Source organism: Excalfactoria chinensis, chromosome Z (assembly GCF_039878825.1).
Source record: "Excalfactoria chinensis isolate bCotChi1 chromosome Z, bCotChi1.hap2, whole genome shotgun sequence".
NCBI lineage: Eukaryota > Metazoa > Chordata > Aves > Galliformes > Phasianidae > Excalfactoria > Excalfactoria chinensis.
This window is the reverse complement of record NC_092857.1, coordinates 9,964,118-9,985,835: the sequence shown is the minus strand read 5'-3', so window position 1 is coordinate 9,985,835 and position 21,718 is coordinate 9,964,118. Positions and strand designations below refer to the sequence as shown.

Genomic DNA, 21,718 nt, shown 5'->3' with positions numbered 1-21,718 from the left:
TTTGCATAAATGCATCTTTTTCTTTCCTTCACTTGCTTTCTGCATTCTAAGCTGCTATGGTGGGCATGTGGAGCTAGAGCTGATTACGTATTTTTGCAGCTATTACATTCTTCCCAAATTTGTGGCATTATATTTAAGGGCAGCAGACAAAAAAATTCCAACCATTTCCATGGAATCTCACAAAATATGATGGCTGTTACAAAAGCAGTTCCTCTTGTTTTAGTATTTGGCCCACAGTTTCAATATTGGTTGCATGGCAGTAGAGGCTGAATCTTCCTGGTTGATGGATTTAAATCCAACTGGGAACCAATCCTTATTGATATTCCCTAAGAGTCAGTGTTGGGGCTGGCCCTGTTTAATATCTTTATTGATGATCTGGACAATAGGGTTGAGTGCCCTCTCAGTATGTTTGCAGATGACCCGAAGCTGGGAAGAAACATTGGCCTACCTAATCAGAGTAGGAAGGTTCTGCAGGGGGATCTGAATAGGTTGAATCAATGAGCTGAGGCCAGTTGTATGAAGTGCAACAGTACCAAGTGCCAGGTCATTCACACTGGTCACAACAACCCCATGCAATGCCTCAGGCTTGGGGTCGAATGGCTGAAAAGCTGTTTACCAGAAAAGGATCTAGGGGTACTAGTTGATACTTGGCTGAACATGAGCCAACAGTGTGTCCAGGTGTCCAAGAAGACCAATGGTATCCTGGCTTGTATGAGAAACAGTGCTGCCAGCAGGAGCAGGAGGTGATCATCCTCTGTACTCTGGTAAAACTGTACCTTGAGTACTGTGTCCAGTTTTGGGCCCCTCACTAGCATAAAACATTGAGGTGTAGTAGCATGTTCAAAGGACAGTGAAGCTGTGAAGGGTCTGGAGCACAAGTCTAATCTTCAAAGCAGCTGAGGGAATTGGGATTGTTTGGCCTTGAAGAGGCTCGGGGGAGATCTCATTGCTCTCTCCAATGACCTGAAAGAAGGTTGTAGTGAGGTGAGGGTTGGACCCTTCTCCCAGGTAACAGCGAAAGGATGAGAAGTAATGAGCTTAACTTTGCAGCAGGGGAGTTCAGTCTGGATATGAAGAATTTCTTCTCTGAAAGAGTGATATTGCATTGGCATAGGCTGCCCTGGGAAGTGTTGGAATCACTGACCTTATAGGTGTTCAAGAATTGTGGAGATATGGCGCTGAGGGACATGGTTAGTGGGGATGGTGGGGATGAGTTTATGGTTGGACTAGATGATCTTCAAGGTCTTTTCCAACCTGAGCAATTCTGTGATTCTCTCAGAGATTTCTGCAGTAAAATCCTGGTATTTAGCTGTGCCGCTCTCACTGATAGTGACAGCTGTATATATTGCTAATTGCAAGTATAAGAATATACTATCTTTGTTAGATCACCTTTGTGGAAGGTGAATGAATTACTGGTAGTTCAGTCCTGACTCCCTTCCCGACTTTTTTTCTGAACAGTGTCCTGACCACAAGAATTGCTTAATGGAGGTCTAGGGGTAAAGTGCACCTCTTTTTATGAACACTAAGTTCTTTCAGGACTGCATGTGACCTAGTCCTTTTATTATCTTTTATTTCTTCTTGTTACCAAGACTATGGATTTTCATTAGTCTCTAGCAAGCAATAATTATTCTGAGTAGGAATCGAAGATGCTTCATATCTCTTGGGTTTAAGGCCTGTAGGTGTTTGCTTTGTCAGTAACATATACATGATTAACAGCATGCCCTCAAAAAAATATTCAATCTGCATAAAACATCTGTCTGAACCCCAAAAGGAGTGATATAAGAAGTACAAGCATATCCCTCTGCATATTTTCCTACATATCACCATGTTACATATCACAAAGAGATACCGTGCTGAGTTTCTGGAAGTGCTGAACACCCGTGCCTTTTTTATTTTTATTTTTTCAAATTAGAAGGTGTTTTCATCACTTCAGAACCCCTGCAAGATGCATTATGAGAATTTCAAAACATGCCAGTTTTGAAGACAAAATGTTAACATCCTTTGAGCAAACAATAAGATGGCAGCAGAGCTGCCAGCAGAAAGAAAAATGGGTTCTTTTACTATGGCAAAATACTGTTTCTAACCTGCCTGTTTCCCAAGAATGTTTAACTGCAACTTTCTTTCCCAGATAAATAGTTCAATTCTTCTCTATATTGCTTTTTTCTTTGTGCTAAGGTATACCACATCTAAACCTTGAAGGCTGGCTGCTGCTTTTAAGAAAGACAATTGAAATGCTTTTATTACAAAAGAGTTTTATTTCCAAAATAGCAGAAGCTATTCCTTTGCATTAAAAAAAAAAAAAAAAAAAAAAAAAAAAGATTTTCAGGAAAGGTCTAATTCTTCTGTCAGTTTCAGATAAAAACAATAGCTTCTTAATTGGCAAAACCCTTTTTTTCTTTTTTTCCTTTCTTTTTTTCCAGTTTTCCAGTAGGCAAAACCAGAAGAAAGGTTTAGCTGTCAAAATACTTGAAGCTGATCGTACCTTCATCATTTATAGTCTGAAATCTATCGCTTAGATTTCCATGGGTTAGCTGCACAGTGAAGTCATCCTTTCTGTGTGCAAACAAAGAGGCATAGTTGGGAACCATTTTTAAAGGTGTCACTTTTTAAAGGAAGTCCTTGCTGCTTGTGTGAAGCTTTAAATCCCCTGGCCCAAGGAGTCATCCCAATTGTCCAGCCTCCAATATGAACTGAGAAGAAGGGCACATGCTTTACTGTTGAGTTCCAGAATGGTACGTTGGGCTGATGTTACGTCTAAAAAAAATAAGAACCCGGAGTGTGAAAGGCACAATGGGAACAAGTCTCTCAGACTGCAAAAGAGACACAAACCAGAAAGCCTCTTTCCCCAGTGAAAAACTCCTACAAAGGCAGGACTGAGCAGCAAATTGTGAATTTTCCCTTTGAGGGTGTTAATTTGCCAGAGCCATGGTTTTGCTGAGTACACAGCAGACTTTCAGAAGGAAATAACGGTCAACAGCAGGTGGTTCCCAGGGAGAGGTGTAAATACAGGGCTAGGAAATAGGAACATGTTCTTGATGTGCTCTTTCTGAGCTGTAGGTGGTATTTTTCTATTTGAGAGCCTGGAATTAATTTTCTCTAAATGGGTTTATCTAGAATATCTCTAAACATTTCCTATTTACAATTCTATGTTGCAAATGCCCCCTCAACTAAAGCTTGTCTTAGATGGAAAAGTCTTTTGTTACTGCTAGCTTTTTAAAACTTCCTAGCTCTTGTGTTAGAGCTGATAAGAAACAGGCAGAAGCTCTCCAGTTTCTCTGTGCCTGCCCTGTGTTGTCTCTTTTCTATCTTTTTAAGATACTCATTCAGCAGAAGCTGCTCCTTGCACTTACCCACCTTTTTATGTACTTCTTTATTTCTATTGTACTATTTTTTGAATCAACTGACAAAACTTCACAAAGTGCTCAGTGTGGAGGCAGGCATGTTGTGGATTTACAAAAAGGCACTGTAATTATTTCTAATTTGCTCTGAATTATTGCATTGGTTTCTATTTAATGCACTGTATTTTGAATTAGTTTTACTAGTGGTTTCACTAAATCCTTGTAATTTTCCAGGAGAAAAAGGAGCACCATCTGGTTAACATGCATTCTTAAGTGCTTTAGCACTCATCACAGTGCCTACTATGAAGCATTTTTCTATATTAGGACGTCACTGTCTCTAGTTCCTGGAAGTGTTCTAAGTCATTTCAGTGCATATTGTATCGGACCTGAAACATCAGACTTCTTCTGATGAGCACAACCTAAACACTGATGCTGATGGAAAGGATGTTCTTCTGTTCCTCCATTTACACACTTCCAGGTGCTGCCATCTCTCGAAGACAAGGAAATGCTTCAAGTCAAATCTGCTCTCTAGGAGGCAGTAATAAGAGAGGCTGCCCCTTCGTTGCTTAGCCCCATGTGCTGTTTCCTGTTCAAGACTGGCCTGCCAGCTGACTGGTAAAATGGCAATTAGTACATTTGTATCATGCCAGCCAATGCTACTTATTGCCATTTGACTGCTTGTATCATAGAATCAAAGTACTGTTGAATCTTTAAAGTCAGAAAAGACCCCTAATATCATCCAGTTCAACTGTCTTCCCTCCACTAATACTGCACACTAAACCATGTCTCTAAGTACTACACCTGCTCTTTCCTTAAGCACCTCCAGTGACACTGACTTTACCACTTCCATGGGTTACTTTTTCTAATGCCTAACAAATCTTTCAGAAGAGAAATTATTCCTCATATTCAATCTGAATCTCCCATGGTGCAAATTGAGGCAATTATTTCTCATCCTATCACTAGTTACTTGGGAAAAGAGGCTGACCTCCACCTCATCGCTACCTCCTTTCAGGTCATTGTAGAGAGCAGTAAGGTCTTCACCAAGCCTCCACTTCTTCAGACTTAACAGCCCCAGTTCCCTCAGTTGCTTATCATGAGACTCATGCTCCAGACCCCTCACACTTGACTGCTCTTCTCTGGACATGCTCCAGGGTCTGAATGCCTTTCTTGTAGAAGGGAGCCCAGAACTGAGCACAGCACACAAGGTGTGGCCTCACCAGGGCAAATTGCAGTTGGAACAATTGCCTTTATGATCACCTCCTGAATCGACCCAGCAGTCTTCGCAGTTCACTTTCTTGAGATGTCTCCAGGGCACCGATTGCTTGTGAACGTCATTTAAAAATAAATAAATAAATAAATAAAATGTCCTTTTGTAATGTATGTATCACAAATGCATGGTCTGAAGAGGCACTTGAGAGAGATTTACGGCTATAGAAATAGAACAGCAGAATCCAAGAGAACAGGCTTTTTGTGCTTGTCCTCAGCTGCTTTCACCGCAGCCTATCAGTTCCTTACGCAAACAGGTCTGAAAGTGAATGGCAAAGCCCTTGATCTGATGCTGTTATTTTCCATTTATAATTAGAAGAGGCTATATAGTTAGAAGAAGGGGCTAGAAGGGTGCTTGTCACTCTTCCCCAGAAGGGAAGTGCAAACACATGCACTCTTCTCCTCCTTTACAGACAGAGGCTGAAGATGTAAAATTTACCCTGGGCCTTGCTCTGGAAAGCATTGAATGTGCTGGCTTCCAGCAGCTTCAGTAGGAGCTAAAGGGCTCAGTGCTTCAGTGGCAGTGATTGGCATTTGATCAGATTTAGCTCTCAGCAGAAAGAATTTGGAATTAGCAAAGATCTAATTATGCTAGTTTTAGCATAAGTAATTTACTCAATTACTGGTTTTTCACCAACCTTGCATTTGATTTGATTCTTCTTGAACCTGCATCCTGCCAAGTTTTGAGCTGAAACTTGGTTGGGAATGGATTGAGGGGTTCTTATTTTTTGTGCAAGTTCTTGTTCTTAGCGCTTTGCTTTTGTTCTTCTTTTATTAGTTTTGTTGTTGTTGTTGTTATTTGTTCTTGTTTTAATGAATTTCAGTCTTGAAGCTCAAAGTTGCTGCTTTGAGAGAGAAGTAGTTCTGCCCGCTAGCTGTAGTGTCTCACACATGCAGGTAATTTGGATGATATATAAGTGTGCGCAGTGTACCTCTCATATCAAAAGAAATGGATTTCAGTCAGAAGTCAAGATTCTAAGGGGTTGTAAATTAAAATAACTTTAAAGTGTGCTTGCGTACTTTATGCTCTTAAAAATGATCTATGGCCAGTGCTGAATCTGATCAGCTTTCAGCTTTGTTATATGTGGGACCTGGAGCTTGTACTAGATTTGTGTGCTGGATACAGTCACAAAATCACTTAGTTCTCCTTCAACAGACAGGCAGAAATAACAGGGAAAATCAAATGAGTGACACGTGGTTTGCCTCAGGCCAACAGAAGTGTAGCAATTCTGCTGCAATTACCAGTTTTTGTCACGCAGGTTCCCAGGCTGCCTTGTGCTACACATCAGCACTTTGTTCTCCAGATTCTGGAACTCAGATTTTCCTTATGGTTTTATTTCATTTCTTCACCCCTCTCTTTCCATATGTCATTTCTTGCACTCAGTTCTTTTTCAGTAGAATAATTGCCCGTGAAGCAAAATAACCTTTTCAGAGTACAGTCACTCCCTCAGTACTGGTATCTTAAGGTCTCCTCAACAGGGGACTGAATTTTCCTTGCTTTATAAAGTGTTTTGCTTTGATAAACCCATTCTCCCATCATCCCTTCTCAGTGACAGTGCAGCATGCTGCCACTGGACTGTGGCTTACAGTCTGCCGCAAGGTTGCACTGAGCAAGTGTTTTGCAGCTGTTTTCTCATGCCTCTTACAGAAACAAGGGCAGGATGTTTCAATCACTTGTTGAACTGAAGACCTAATTTCTCAATAGGAACTGAGCTGAAACTCGGTTTCACAGTGCTGCTCTGAGGTTATGCTGTGATGCAGGGAAGTGATCTTTTGGACTGCTGCCTCTTAGGTCACCTTGATGTAACAGTGTCAAGTAAGTGGTGTAGTGATGCTTTGGAGGTATGCTGATATTAATTTCTTAGTCTCATCTGCAGAATGCAGCCAGAGCTCTCATGATTTTGGAGGAAAGAGAGTCAGAATCCTTCTTCTTTGACACACCTGTGATCACAACTGAAGACCTGAATTATACCATCTGCTCTTGACAGCTCCATAGGATGGAGCTGGACAGCATAACACTACAAGAGAGTCAGCAGATGGGTCAGTGGAATCCAGTTTGATGTTGCTCTATCCTTCAGTCTTCTGCTTCTTCAAGCAAAATCTTTTCTGCACAGTAGATGTTGGGCTGTGACCTTCCTGTGCTCTACTCTTCAGGAGAGTAAAGCTCCTGCTTCCCAGGCTTTGATCCACAGCAAATAGGCATAATTGTGCTTTCTTCCATCTATCTGCACATGTCATGGCAGCTGTCTCTTGTGTTCATCATTTGTATCTCTGCTCTTCTGGCTTTTGAGTAAAGTTCCTGTGGGTCACATTAATACAAATAAGACTTGTCAGCAGAAACAATGCCACTTGTCACTTGCTTAAATATAAATACGTAGTTATTCTCTAGTAAAGTTTGAGCTCTGAAGTATTAACATTGTTAAGCTTCCTAGCGTGCACTTAATTTCAGGATTGAAGTGAGCAGAAAAACAAAACTGTCCAGGTGCTTTCAGTGTATAGGATTAGGGACCACATTTGTAGATCGTCTTGCTTGTTTTCCATTGTTATTAGAAATAAACGTTTAGGAAAGGAACTTCTCACCTATTTGCTATTTAAATATTTACTTATATTTTCTTGTAGGCAATGAACCTTTAAACATAATCAGCTTCACGAGCAACAAAAGTTTGCTGTCTTCCAAATTAGAATTCTTATTCTCTTATCAATAGTCTCAAAGGTTCTTATTAGCTAAGTAGCATAAACCACTCTTATAATGTTTATTTCTATTTTCATGAGAGGCTGTTGTGATATTGGGGTGGGAAAAAGGATTTGTGCTGTGTAAATCCCTTAGAGGGAGTGTTAAACAGGCTTAATTTCAAAAGACATGAATTATATGTTCCAAGAGTATTTTCCAAGAATAAAGCAGCTGTTGCTCTTCCCTACTTCTCCAAACTGGGGGTTGTTTTTGAAGGAACTGGGAAAACATATTTTGTCTCAGAACAGTGATACCTGCCAAGTTGTTTTTAGATTTCAAATGAAGGCAAGAATCTCACCCACTTATGACTACATTCAGTGTTAGTCTCCTGCACTTGAAGAAGCAGCTTATGATTATTTTTTGGTTTTGTTGTTGTTACGTTGTGATTGTTGTTTTTTGTTGTTGTTGTTGTTTGTTTTTGACAGTACTATTTGCAATTAAAACTTGCAGTGCACAAGGGTTTTGTGAATCAGGATGGAGAGATCAAGGATAGGAGAGAGTCAAACACTCAGAAAAATACCACGATGTCATTAAAGTTGGGTAGTAAACGTTGTTGTTTCTTAACTTAGATTTAACTTGTTATTTGGTTCACCTTTAAGGAGGGCTGTATTGATACTTTTTCATATTTGTTGCTTGCTGTATTGTCCAGTGTACCCTAGCTGACTTGTGCAGGAGGAAGGCGTCATGCTTGTGCTTTTTGTTTGAGAGTGCTGCAGTAAGCTGCACAGCTGAGCTCAGGGCACAGACAAAGTGCTATCTACTCAGCCTGCCCCAGTGAGAGTGTCGTCTCCCTAGCTTTGGGCAGATAGGCAGCTCAGAGGGCTGCATCTTTATCTCCAAAGGCATTGTGGACCTGTCAGCTATCAAACTGCAAAGGAACTGTTCATCACTTCTGGAGTGCTGTGAGCTTCAGAGAACCCTCAGTAGTTCATCTCTTAAATGTAATGTGGAAATCACAGTGGCAAATAGAATAATAACTCAAACTGTGTTTGAGTTAATGAATTACGAGTCAGCTGTGTCATGCAATCACCCTGCTGGACACAGCCTGTGGTGAACACGTACTTGTTTCAAGTTAATATAAGCAGTGCTGGAAGTTGTGTAAGATTTAATAAATGACATCTTTGCTGTTCTTTAAGGGCATGAAAATGGATGGTTACTGTTTCTCAGCTAATAGATGATAAATTTTCGTAAATGGTGTGTCTGAGCTTTATATGCAGCAAAGGAGCACCATTCTGGCTTAAGAAGATTAAATGGGATATATTTCAAAAGTGGAAAATGGGAATGTGAAAGGTAACAGAAAGGCTGTCTGGCAATTAGACAACTTGAAATGCCTGTGGTTCACTTAGAGATGTAAAAGCTGTGGGAACACATCTTCATCTTCTTTGTGAACCACTGAAGATGTCAAAGCAGAAAGCTGCACAGAGATTAATGAGGCTTTAAGCAGCTTCGTGGCCATGCAGTAATCTTTCATTTTTGCATCTTCTATCATAGCAAGAGTAGTCTGATAGGGTGTGTCTGTGATGCCAGTCTGGCTAATGGCCAGCAGGATACCCAGAAGTGAATGTATAATGAAGATAACATTGTCTGCTTCTTCTAGAGCAACCGACAAAGAGTTAATAACTGTTTTTAGGATGGACAGTAACAGTTGATAATGAGGGATGCCATGACCTGAACTATGACCAGAGATGTATTTTAAAATCGTATCTTTGAGGTCGTGTGTTTTTTAATGTATCCTCAAATTCCCACAGAAGATTTTGAAAATAATTTCCTCTAATATAAATGAATATAGCCAGGTACTTCAAACTCTTTAGGAAATGCAAAGCTTACAAGTTATTCCTGGCTGTCAGAATTACATAGTGAACCATTTCTGGGGCACTACATAAGAACAGATGAATACAGGATTTGACTCTTTGCTTCTCTTATCCGTTTAAATGGTGAATTTTTATTGTGCAGCTGCCTCAGTTTTAAATGCATGTGAGACAACCCTTATTTAAGTATCCATCTCTATTACACTGTGAGAAGAGCAATGAACCTGTCCATCTCAAGCCCAGTGAAAAGCAGGAATTATGCTGTATGCTGCCACCGTTGAACTGATGATGGCACTTTCATTCCTCCTACATTTTGACACTGTCCCTCATGACATCCTGGTTACCAAACTGGACAAAAATGGATTTGATTGATAAGGCTGGATGGTCACACTCAGAGTTACGGTCCACAGCTCAATGTCCAAGAGGAGACCAGTGATGAGTGGCATTTGGGGATCAGTATTGGGACTGGTGTTATTTAATATCTTAGTAGGTAACATGGATGATGGGATTGAAAGCACCCTCAGCATGTTTGCAGATGACACCAAGCTGAGTAGTGCAACTGACACACTAGAGACAAGGAATTCAGCAAGACTTGGATGGACTGGAGAGCTGAGCAATAAGAAGCCAGATGAGGTTTAACAACAACAACAGCAGAATCTTGCAACTGGGAAGGAATAATTGCATGCATCAGTATAGGTTCAGGCATAACCTGCTGGAGAAGAACTCTACAGAGGAGGACCTGGGGGTCTTGGTGGATGACAGGTTGGACATGAGCCAGCAGTGTGCCCTGGTGGCCAAGAAAGCCAGTGGGATCCTGGGGTGTCTTTAAGGGAGTGTGACCAGCAGTTTGAGGTAGGTGGTCTTCTCCCTCTACTTTGCCCTGGTCAGACCTCACCTGACTACTGTGTCCAGTTCTGGGCTCCCCAGTACAAAAAAGACGGGGATGTCCGGAAAAGAGTTCAGTGGAGGGCCACAAAGATGATAAAGGGCCTGGAGCATCTCCACAGACTTGGGTCTGTTCAGCCTTGAGAAAAGAAGACTCAGAGTTGATCTTATTAACATTCATAAAGCGGGGGAGTGAAAGGGACATGACCAACCTCTTTTCAGTGGTCTGCGGGGATATAGGGAATAAGGGAAAACAGCCATAAACTTGAGCATAGGAAGTCCACACCAATGTGCAAAAGAACTTCATGGTGAGGCTCACAGAGCCGTGGAACAGGCTACCCAGGGAGGTTGTGGGTTCTCCTTTGGAGAAATTCAAGACCCACATGGGGACCAACATGTGCAGCCTTCTTTAGGGGTCTAATTTGCAGGGCAGTTGGACTCAGTGATCTCTAGTGGTGCCTTTCATCCCTTACATGATTCTATGATATCAACTTTTCTCCTTTGCTCTGGTTTTATCATCAGACTGTTTACCACTCAAATCTGATTGCTAAAAACTGAAAACCAGAAAGCTGTCAGGTACTCCTTCATTTTCAGTTATCTTATTTCTGCTACAAATCCCCATCTCATGGCAGGTTTGGCCTTGGATTGGCATTTTTCCCCCTCCTTTTTGTCTAATGGAACTTTCTGAGCTCGTGTCATGGGTTAACCGAAAATGTACCATGATAGCTCGTAAGTGGACAAAGCCTAACTCTGCTTGTACCTGACACTTCTCAACATTTTCTGTTTGATTTTAATATCCAAAAGGTAGTAGGCATGATGGAAGAACATAAAGTCTTTCAGTATATTGTCTTGTTCTTTTACTTGCCTTACACTATAAAGAAGTTGTTTTAATTTTGGACCAAAACAATGTCAGTGTCTTACGATTTTTGTCACCAAATCCTGATGAAAACATCATTTATTTCTGTAGAACTCAGAAAAAGCTAGATTGCTGATCTTTTCTGTGCATGATACTCATAATGAAAGTGTCAGATTTCTCAGTGTCTTACAGAGAATCAGCCTTAGCCTTAGAATCATAGAATCATACTGACAAAGTGTTTACCTGAACTAAAGCAAGCAAATAGGTAATGCCACTAACTCTGTAAACTAAATAGCTGTTGAAATAGACCACACAAATCCTAATGTTTGCCTTTTACTTACAGGATTTTTATTTCAACTACCTTGTCCTTCATAGAATCATTAGGATTGTAAAACACCCCTGAGATCATCTAGTCCAACCACTACCCCATCCTTACCATGCCTACTAACCGTGTCCCCCAATGCTACATCTCCTTGGTTCTTGAACACCTCCAGCCATGGTGACACCACCACTTCCCAGGGCAGACTCTTCTAATTCTTTGGAGAAAAAAAATGTCCTAATATCCAACCTAAACATGCCCTGGAGCAACCAATGACCATTACTTCTCACCCTTTTGCTGTTACATGGGAGAGGAGGCCAATCCCCACCTCATCATGACCTCCTTTCAGGTCGTTGTAGAGAGTGACAAGGTTTCCCCTGGCCCCCTCCAGACTCAGCATGCTCAGTTCCCTCAGCCACTCCTCATAAGACTTGTGCTCCAGACCCCTCACAGTTCTGTTGCCCTTCTCTGAACACACTCCAGGGCCTCGGTGTCTTTCTTGTAGTGAGGAGCCCAGAACTGAACACAGTACCTGAGATGCAGCTTCACCAGTGCTGAATATCGAGGGATGATCACCTCTCTGCTCCTGCTGGCTACACTATTTCTGATGGAAGGCAGGATGCTGTTGGCCTTTGCCACCTGAGAATACTGCTGTCCCGTGTTCAGCTCAGCACTGACCAATAAGCACCCTTAGGTCCTTTTCTGCCCTGCAGCCTTCCAGCCATTCTGCTCCAAGCCTGTAGCATTGCCTGGGGTTGTTGTGACACAGATGAACAACCTGGCATTTAATCTTGTTGAACTTAAACCTTCTCCTCTCTGCCCGACAAACAGATTTTCAGGTCTACTTCTTTGTAACTGTACTTGAGGAAGTATGTGGAGTTTCACTTGGTCCATCGTGTCACAATATTTGTTTTAGCTGGAGGAAGTAACTGATGACATTTTACACAGAAAGATCCTGGAGGGGAAAATGCTCAGAAAGCAATTAAATCAGAATCTGAAAAAGGAAAATGAACTCAGCATGTATAATGTTTATAGATAATTTACTTCACTAGTTCAATTTTGATTATCTGAGGCTGAAGTTCTGTGGTAATGAGTGTGGGAATGCTTCTGTTTCCTACAGTAGAATTTTTTTCTGTAATTAGAAAATTCTTTTACTCAAATTGGATTATTCTTACTACGCACAGCAGCTGTAATGTGTGGCAGTGGAGCGAATTACTTAAGGGTAAAACTGAGATCTTTTCTTCTTATTTTTGTTTCATTTAATTTCTACAAACTTACCATGTTTTCAGAGTCTGCTGCTGCCCTATTGTCAGAAATATCACAGTTTTCTTTGAGTGAGTAACAAATTGCTCTCATTAGAGTGTTATTTTTTTCATTATTATCAATTTGCTCAGTAATACAGACTTAGTCTGCAAGATTTCCATTCTTTTTTTTTTTTTTTTTTTTTTTTTTTTTTTTTTTGTTCTGCCCTTTTGCCTGACATACATCCACTAATCCACTAATTCTGGGCCTTTCCTTCTGACACGTAAGTACAAATTGCAAAACCTATCCAAGGCTAAGGCTGCTCTTCTTCCTTCTCCCTCAGGATGCTGCTTCAGCTTCCCATGTGGAACTGATTAAAGAAAAATATCTGCCAGAAAATATATTTAGACAAAAACAAACAAACAAACAAAAAAAACCCAACCCAAACCAAGAAAACCTGAACATTTCACCAGAAGAAATATTATGCAAAAATTCTACTGGAAAATAAAGGTTTCTCCTGAAAAACCTCAAGTCAGAAGTTTCCTAGTATTGCCTTGTGAGAGTGATATGCAGTGTGGGAGATGCAATGTGCCCACAGAGCTGTTTGTGTGAGGAGAATGAGGCACTTGAGTGAAATATCCTACTGCAGATCATGTGCTGCAAGATGTGGAAGAAAAAAAGAAGGAAAGTTGATGCTGCAAACTCCTAAAGAGGAAACAAATATATATTCTACATATACATAACTTGAAATTATATATCAAAACAACTAATGTTATATTTATGAGTGAGAAAAGAAACAGATGTAAGAAAACAGCAAATGTAAGAAAAACTGAAATGGCAAAGGGAAATTTACCAGTTGTGAGTGCTCTGAAGTTTAATGCAAGGATTTGTGATGTTTTCTTCCTCTCGGTCTCATTATTTCCATTCTTGGTAAATAGCCCATGGGGAATGAAAGTGCAGCTGTGAAGTGCAAGTTCAGTAAGAACTAAAAGTCTTTTGGAAGCTGCTTGAAAGCATGCATCTGCATGGTTCACACAGACGTATGGTTGCTTCATCCCAAGCAGCGTTGGTGGAATGCAATGAATCCTACTGCACTTATGTCATTTGTTTTTACACATAAACTTACACAAATACCACATTTCTCAAGAAGAAAGACCAGGAAATTGAATTTATAATATATATATATATATATTTTTGCTGAGTTATCTAATGTTAGAAATATAAAATATTACTTGTATATTTCTTCTTCAGCAATAAACTATTTCTGAAAGCTGCACATTTCTTAGGGTTTAAATTCTGATAACTTTATCCAAGCACTAATGTGCAGGATCTTTTTATTTGCAGCTGATTAATCCTAATAATTAATTTGTTTAATGTATGACTTAGAATACAACATTTGTTCTCCTCTTTATGGTTCCATACAGGAATGAAAATGGCTGTTTCTGTCTGACAGCCAATTGATCAGAAAAAAACAATAAAGCAGTTCCAGGACAAACAAAGCAGGGATGAAGGATCTTGTTTCAGAATACAGCCTAATGCCCGTTTGGGTAAGGCAAAGAGTTTCTTTCTACAGAAAGTCTCATAGAAAAAAAAAGAAAAAAAGAAAAAAGAAAAAAAAAGAAAAAAGGAACAAGCATAAAAAAAAACAGCATCAGCATTCTCATGGTGCTGTTTCTACTGCAGCAGGAAGTTCTTTTGCAAGTGTGAGTGTGAGTCCTGGCTGCTTTATTGTGTTCACACTGCATACCAGACAGGTCACAGCTTGGTGCTGGACACAAGTTTTAGAAGTGATAGATGTGTAGAGTGCAAGGTTTGGTCACTTTTGTTTGGTCTCAAGTCTGTTTCTAGGATTTGAGAGAAAATTAAATGTTCACAGTAGAATTATTGTTGGATAGACTCTACAGCTGTGATGAGGATTTTGTAGTTCTGACACAGTACTGAACAGTAAGCAGGATTGTTGTATTTAGCATTAGTGACTGTTATAAAGGGAGAGAGGCCCCCTAAATTTGCTTTGTCTTAGGACGCTACAGGTAATACAAGAAAGAAGATATTTATGTGCACATATACAGAGTGGTATTTAAAACTGGTCTCAAAAATCCTTCCACATTCTCTGACTGGTGTTTGGCAGAAATACCTCTCAGATCATTTTCCTTCTTCTATTTCCACCTTCTCTTCCATCTTTCTTTCCACATATGTATAGCATTACACAAATGCATCTGCTAGAAAAATGAAGGCTGTGCACGCACCAATATCGGGCTAGAAACGTAGACAGACAACATCCCTATACTGAAACTGCAGGGAAGAGAGAACACTTAGAGATTTACAGTTACATGGTAACTGAGATCTTTGGAACCTAAGATTTGGTCTGGTCCTGTGCAGCCAGAAAATGTGGAATTTCTGGCTGTTATCAACCTCTTTAAAGGAACAAACATTAAAGTAGTTTGTTAAGTAGTAGTTTTCAGGGGAAGATACATAGACATGTCCTCTTCCAGAAAGTGACATCAAAATGTCCAGTTTTTCTGCATAAAGCGCAGGAGGCCTCACATAATGAAGAGGAGACAAGCAGGAAAAGAAGGCTGGTTCTGCTGTTTTTCTGTGCCTATTCAGTTGTCCATCCACACAAAGAATGAAACACAAATAGACAAGATTCAAGTAGCCCATATGCTACTTGATAAGGGGTGTGATGATAGTCATAGATACGGAGTGTCATGACTGTATGAGATCAGAGCTCACTTTGCAATAGAGCTGCTGTGGCAAGAAGCGTCAGGGCTCAGAAAGCACGTGTTCCTTTCTGAAAGAGAATAATGTTTTGGAAACTGAATATAAAAAAAAAAAAAAAAAAAAAAAAAAAGTCAGTGGAAAGTCCAAAGCCAAGTTTTGTATTATCCAGTGGCTGTTGGCTCAATGAACAACTCTTTCTGTCACGTGTGTTTATGTGGGGAACATGAAATATGAAATGAAGTATGATAAATTTGTATTTATTCCCCTGCTCCATAAAGCTGAGATGGATAGCTGAACTTTGGCATGCAATCATTGCTGTGGGAGCTTTGTGCTCGTAACATGCATCATTTTTTAAAATTGTTATTACCTTTCTTTTATGGAGGCAACTCTGACACAATAACTAATCATTCTGCCCTACAAAATCAGGGTCTCAGGTGAAGGTGGCTAGTTCTTCCTGATTCCCACTGGTTAAAAAACATAAGGATTAGAAAGTCAAATAGCCCAGGCTTATATAATATCAAAGAAAGGTTGATTCCTGTGGAATAAAACAGAATGGGCAAAGATCTGGACCAACGCTTCGGTTCCTCCAGCAGCAGGAAGAGAGCCACGTCCACTGATTTTGTGATCTAGCCTCCATATAAACATTCCTGATCCTATTTTCTTGACATTTTTATCCATTCTGCACATATGATCTATTGCTTCTGTATTTCATTTCAGACTGTGTCAAAAGTAGCTTTGATTTATAATTTAAAAAGAAACCTGAGCATTTTGGTTTCACGTTTCTGCACTGATAGGCTTGATTTCATTTTTTTTTTTAATTTGTATTTATTATTATTATTATTTATTTTTTTTTAAAGAAATGAAAACATACAAGCAGTAACAATATTCCCTAAAGAACAATCATAGGGAACTTTGAGTCTTGAACCTGTTACATGTATAACAAAGGCTTCAAGCCAAGGGCCATCTCTGGCTTTTAAACTTGAGTTTGCTGTGGAAAATTGGAAGGAAAGTGTTTTCACTTTTAAGAGGTGGTGGGGCAGACTGTGAAGAGTTCTCTCTTTTCCTTGTCCTACTGCTGGCTTTCCCAACTGTTCAGGCAAAGTGGAAGACTTCATACTATTTCAGAAGTGTTCTGTAATTTATCTATCCTTTTAAATTTGAATGCAGCAACTAAAGAATCTCAGTGTTGTATTTTTTCCTGTCCCGGAGCAAGTTAAGAAGTCTGCACTGACCACATCAAGAGCAAAACCAAAAGGGAAAATGAGCTGTAAGAGTGGGTGGGATACCTCTATCTATTGTCATATCCCTGCTCTGGGCTGTGGGCGCTGTGATGTTAGTGGATTATTTTCTTTAGATTGTGTATTGCTCGGTATGTTTTGGAGTGGAAGGGTTATGTATATATGTATGTATATATAATGGTTTTGCAATGTTATTGGTTGCTGCACTAATGAAAACTAAGACTCAAGGGACCTAGGCTGTGCATGTCACATGCATCTCTTGGATTGCAGCAGGAGATGTAAATGAATCCTGTGTAGTTCAGTTGGCTTTCAAAGGCCCTGTCAAAATGTACTCAGTTAAATTTAGGAGTTTGTTACAAATTTTACCACTTTTCTTATGCCAGTAACAGTCAAAACAGCATGTTGTACTACACAACAAACTGCTTATTTCTTCTACTGGAAGCTTGTGGACTCAGGGAAGTGGGGGGGGCTTGCTACCTGAGTTGAGAGAGGACCACACCATTCAGCCAGTTAGTGTTGTGTAATCTGTGGCATTTCAGTAGGTGCAGAATCACGCTTTTAGCTTTTGAAATAGCTTCTCTTCAGGGATTTTTCTCTGAGGAATGGCTGCAAAATGCCAGAAGAACAAGATGCAACTCTTTGTAGTGCATCATGTTTGACTAATTAACTCCTGACCTTTCAGTAGCTTTGCACAGATATGGAAGCCTTTGCCTCACTACATGGAATTTCAGGATATTAGGAAGAAGATATTTCATCTGTTCTCATTTAGCCTCTTATACCCTAATGAGGTACAAAGCAAGCATGATGTGTGCAGCAAAATGAATGCTGAAAACCTATTGTTTTCGTATTTTGACTCTGCAGTGTGGTGACTCATTATGAGAAAAGCCCAGGGATGGTGATGTGAAAAGAGTCTGTTTTGCTTTTTGCTTCTAGCACTGGAAAGTATATTAACTATTTTATGCTTATTTTCAGACTGGATATTTCCGTCTGCCCCATGGGGATTACTTCATTGAGCCCATTAAAAATCATCTACAGAAAAAGGGAACACCCCAACCTCACATTATCTATGAAGCAAATACCTTTCAAAATGCTCTACGGAGAAGACGAGCAATTCCAGTGGGAGAAGAACAAGCATGTGGAGTGAATGGTACAAATGCTGCTGAATTTCTACCCAATTTCCCATTTGCCTCTTTTTAAGCACCTTTATTTTCCACTTGTCTGTGCCATTCATTATGCCAGGCTTTCCTAAATTCTGGAAAAGGAAAAAGAGATAATGCAAAATGAGAGCATCTCAGTCAAAATATTTCTGTTACTGTCCATCTAGGTTCTTTTCTAAACCTGAACCCAAATTCTCCTTTTGGCTACTGGGATTGTTTTTCATAGCACTGATCCCTTCTACCCCACACTTCTTTCTCAAGCCTGAATGGGTCAAGTAATTTGATTTGAATTCTTAAGTATTTCTGGAATGACAAGAACACGAATGTGCGCAAGAACTTCTTTACAGTGAGGGTGACGGAGCACTGGAACAGGCTGCCCAGGGAGGTGGTGGAGTCTCCTTCTCTGGAGCTATTCAAGACCCACCTGGACGCCTACCTGTGCGACGTGGTGTAGGGAGCCTGCTTTGGCAGGGGGGTTGGACTCGATGATCTCTAGAGGTCCCTTCCAACCCCTACAATTCTGTGATTCTGTGAACTGCAGCCACTACTGATTTTCATAAGATATTCTTATTCCATGCAAGTATTGTCCGAAGTATAAAAGATCTCACCTCTAATCCATGGTTTAAACTGAAGATTTCAAGATTCTTTGTGATTGTTACCAGAATATTTGTTTTGTTGTTCTGAAACTGAAGCACAAAGCACCAACCATGCAGTGGGAATTTTTTTAAAGAAGTGTAAAAGTGATTTAAATACTAAAATCACAATGATTAACATCATGCTTCCTGGAAAAACAAGTTAATAGGCTATCCTGGAAGGGAAGGGGGGTGGCATATATAAAGGGTAGTTGATATCTCCTAATTACAAAATGAGGTATTGTAATTATTTTTGTAATCATTTACTTGATGTATTCATTAGTGAAGTTATAGTGTTGGTAGGGAGAATGAATAACCTAAATGACATAAAGCCCAAGCTACATACAAAAGGAGGTGCAGAATACTTAGTGGTTTTTGTCTGTGTCTTTTCTTGATGGGTTAATAGTTAAAGAATAGTTCTTTTCTGAGGGCAGAAAATAAAGGAGGTTATGTTGGAAGTTTTAATTCTCAGTCATGACTGCTGCTGAAGTTCTGTTGCTGTGTGATGTAAATTGAAGATCTGAAGAAGCAAACAACAGTCCAGTCCCACTCTGTTTCTGAGCACAGACCTGGACTGCACTTACTGCTTACTTTAATGACAGTTAAAGGAAACTGGAAGCCTGACAGCTAGTGGGGAGATTGCCAATCTTCTGTGATACTCAGTAGGTTAGGGATAAGAATCCTGAAGAGTTAGTGTTGGTGCTGCTTCTCATTATTCTTCATCAAAAAGGTGTTTCTACTTGTTAGATAACTAAGCCTTATATCAAAAAGTCATGAACATCTATAATTGTTGTGTATTTTATAAGGTTGCTCCATACATTTTTGTTTCCTTTCCCATCTGCTGGGCTATACCATAGAATCATAGAATCATTGAATTCTTAGAGTTGGAAGGGACCTGTGAAGGTTATCCTAGTTCAGCTACCCTGCAATGAACACAGACATCCACAGCTAGATCAGGTTGCCCGGGGCCTGATCCAGCCTCACCTTGAAAGTCTCCAGGGATGGGGCATCAATCACAACACCAGGCAACATGTTCCAGTGCCCCACCACCCCCACTGTAAAAGATTATTTCCTCATATCCACCCTAAATCTACTCTTTTTTAGTTTAAACCATTTCCCCTTGTTCCATCACCACAGATCCTGCTAGAGTCTGTGCCCTTCCTTCCTTTAGCTCCCCTTTAGATACTGAAAGGTTGCTATCAGGTCACCTTGCAGTCCTCTCTTCTCCAGGCTGAACAGCCCCAGCTCTCTCAGTCTGTCCTTGTAGAAGAAATTATTTTAGATTTGCCTGTTAAAAGTGAGAAAATATTCCTGCCTACTGCCTTTCATGCTTCTCTTATGCATGGAATAATGTTTGTAAACAGAAAAATTAAGTGCAGAAAGAAAATAGAATATACAAGGTATATGTGAATTCGCTTTGCGTAGTCTGCTAGTTTTCTTTCTCCTGGTCACTTTTTACCTTGGGTGTTTTCTTTTAAAATACTGCAGAATGAGATAGAAAAGGACTGACTGTACCTGGATGCTGGGACAAACTGAGCATAGCTTCCTTAAGGTTTTTTGACTTAGCCTAGTTAAGCTTACATGGATTTAAACTTCTTGTCTGTTATTATTCATTATAATGTGATGGATCTATTCCTGGTAATAATGGTGTGTTATTGATAATCCGGGTTAGCAAAGGGAGGATTTTATGAATTAACAAATACTGTCACTTATACTTTTGTGTGCTAGTGACTTAGTCAGCTTTTACAGGTAATGCCTGCTTTTGGTCAAGCAGTAGTCTGCCTGACTATCGTAAAAAGAAACAACGTGAAAATGTGCATTGTGCTGGGAAGATACAGTCTTCGCTATGGTTCTGTTCTGTGTGAAAGGACGTAACAATCACTGGTTCTTCTAAAGGCCTTAAATATTAGTTTCTGTGTTGTAAAGTAGCCAGCTCTTTAACTAGGATAGGAAAAAAAAAAAAAAAAAGTGTAATGTTCTGTTCACATCATGCACTATTAAAGAGCAGTTGATCTTGTTAGAGATAGATAAAAAACAAAAAAGGAAGGTGAGTTAATTATTGAATTATGTGCTAAATATATTCACTATATAAGCTGTGGGGAATATTTGTTGCATAAATAGGTTACAAGGGTGGTAAATTGACTCTTCCCCTTTTCAAGACTACAAGCAGCTCATGCTCTTAAGTCTGATGCCAAAATTCTAGCGTCTGATATCACAGATGGCCCAGATTAATGCCTTTTGGAAACACTTCAAAGCAAAACAATTCCAGTTTACCATTCTATTTTACAGACTCAACATCATGACCATTTTTCTGTATTATCAGTTCTAGCTCTGACTCCTCTATGCTGGGGAGTAACTGGTGAAGACTTGCCTGCCATATCACATGTTTGACCTGCTTGTCAGAGTCAAATATTTTAAGCTTGTGGGCTGAGGTTCATGATAAGGGCTGTGTGCTGTTGTTTATTTGATTCAGTTTGTGCTTTTTTTTTACTTAAATCAGGACAGCTGAGACATTTCTAGAATCTGCACTAGGGAAGGGATTGAATGCCAAAGTTAAAATGTTGTGGTGATTTCTGCTTGGAAGACTTGAACCATAAGGATGTTTTCAAATTAGTGCACAGAGTTTGGTGCTGATATTGGTAATTGTCAGAACTAACATATCTTTCAGGCAAGGAGTGTAAAGCAAAATCAATGGGAATTCATTTGGAAGGGAGTAGGTGAGGACTCTGTCCTCGTGTGCAGTATTTTTAAGCTTTTTTTAATTCAAGAACTATGTCTTCTTTTGGAATAAATCTCTGTACAGTGTGTTCACAGCAGCTTTTGCTGTGACAATGACCAGATCAGTCTCCAGGTTCCAACCCTACTTGTCATCTGTCTCTAGTCTACCCAAAGTAATATTTTGGCAGCAGTTAAATTCCAGTATTTTTGCAATTATGATGAGGCCCCTGGTGAGGCCTCATCTGGAATACTGTGTCCAGTTCTGGGCTCCCCAGTACAAAAAAGACAGGGATCTCTTGGAAAGAGTCCAGCGGAGGGCCACAAAGATGGTGAAGGGCCTGGACCATCTCCCCTACGAGGAGAGACTTAGGGAACTGGGTCTGTTTAGCCTTGAGAAAAGAAGGCTGAGAGGGGACTTGATCCAGGTTTATAAATACCTGAGGTGTGGGAGCTATAGTGGCGAGGCTGGTCTCTTTTCAGTAGTGCGTGGGGACAGGACTAGGGGAAATGGACTGGAACTTCAGCATAGGAAGTTCCGCACGAATGTGCGCAAGAACTTCTTTACGGTGAGGGTGACGGAGCACTGGAACAGGCTGCCCAGGGAGGTGGTGGAGTCTCCTTCTCTGGAGATATTCAAGACCCGCCTGGACGCCTACCTGTGTGACGTGGTGTAGGGAGCCTGCTTTGGCAGGGGGGTTGGACTCGATGATCTCTAGAGGTCCCTTCCAACCCCTATAATTCTGTGATTCTGTGATTCTGTGTAATTAACTTATAATTTGCCATATTTCTAAGTTGCATATATTTGGA

The 21,718-nt window shown here is 40.2% G+C and overlaps 1 protein-coding gene across 1 annotated transcript in view; it reads left to right on the top strand.

The window, feature by feature from the left end:
- ADAMTS12 (ADAM metallopeptidase with thrombospondin type 1 motif 12) overlaps window positions 1-21,718 on the top strand; it is a 160,405-nt gene that overhangs the window by 43,445 nt on the left and 95,242 nt on the right. The window contains exon 3 of the mRNA XM_072359368.1: window positions 17,377-17,551. Within this exon, the coding sequence (XP_072215469.1) occupies window positions 17,377-17,551 (175 nt within the window). The remainder of the gene's footprint in view (window positions 1-17,376; window positions 17,552-21,718) is intronic.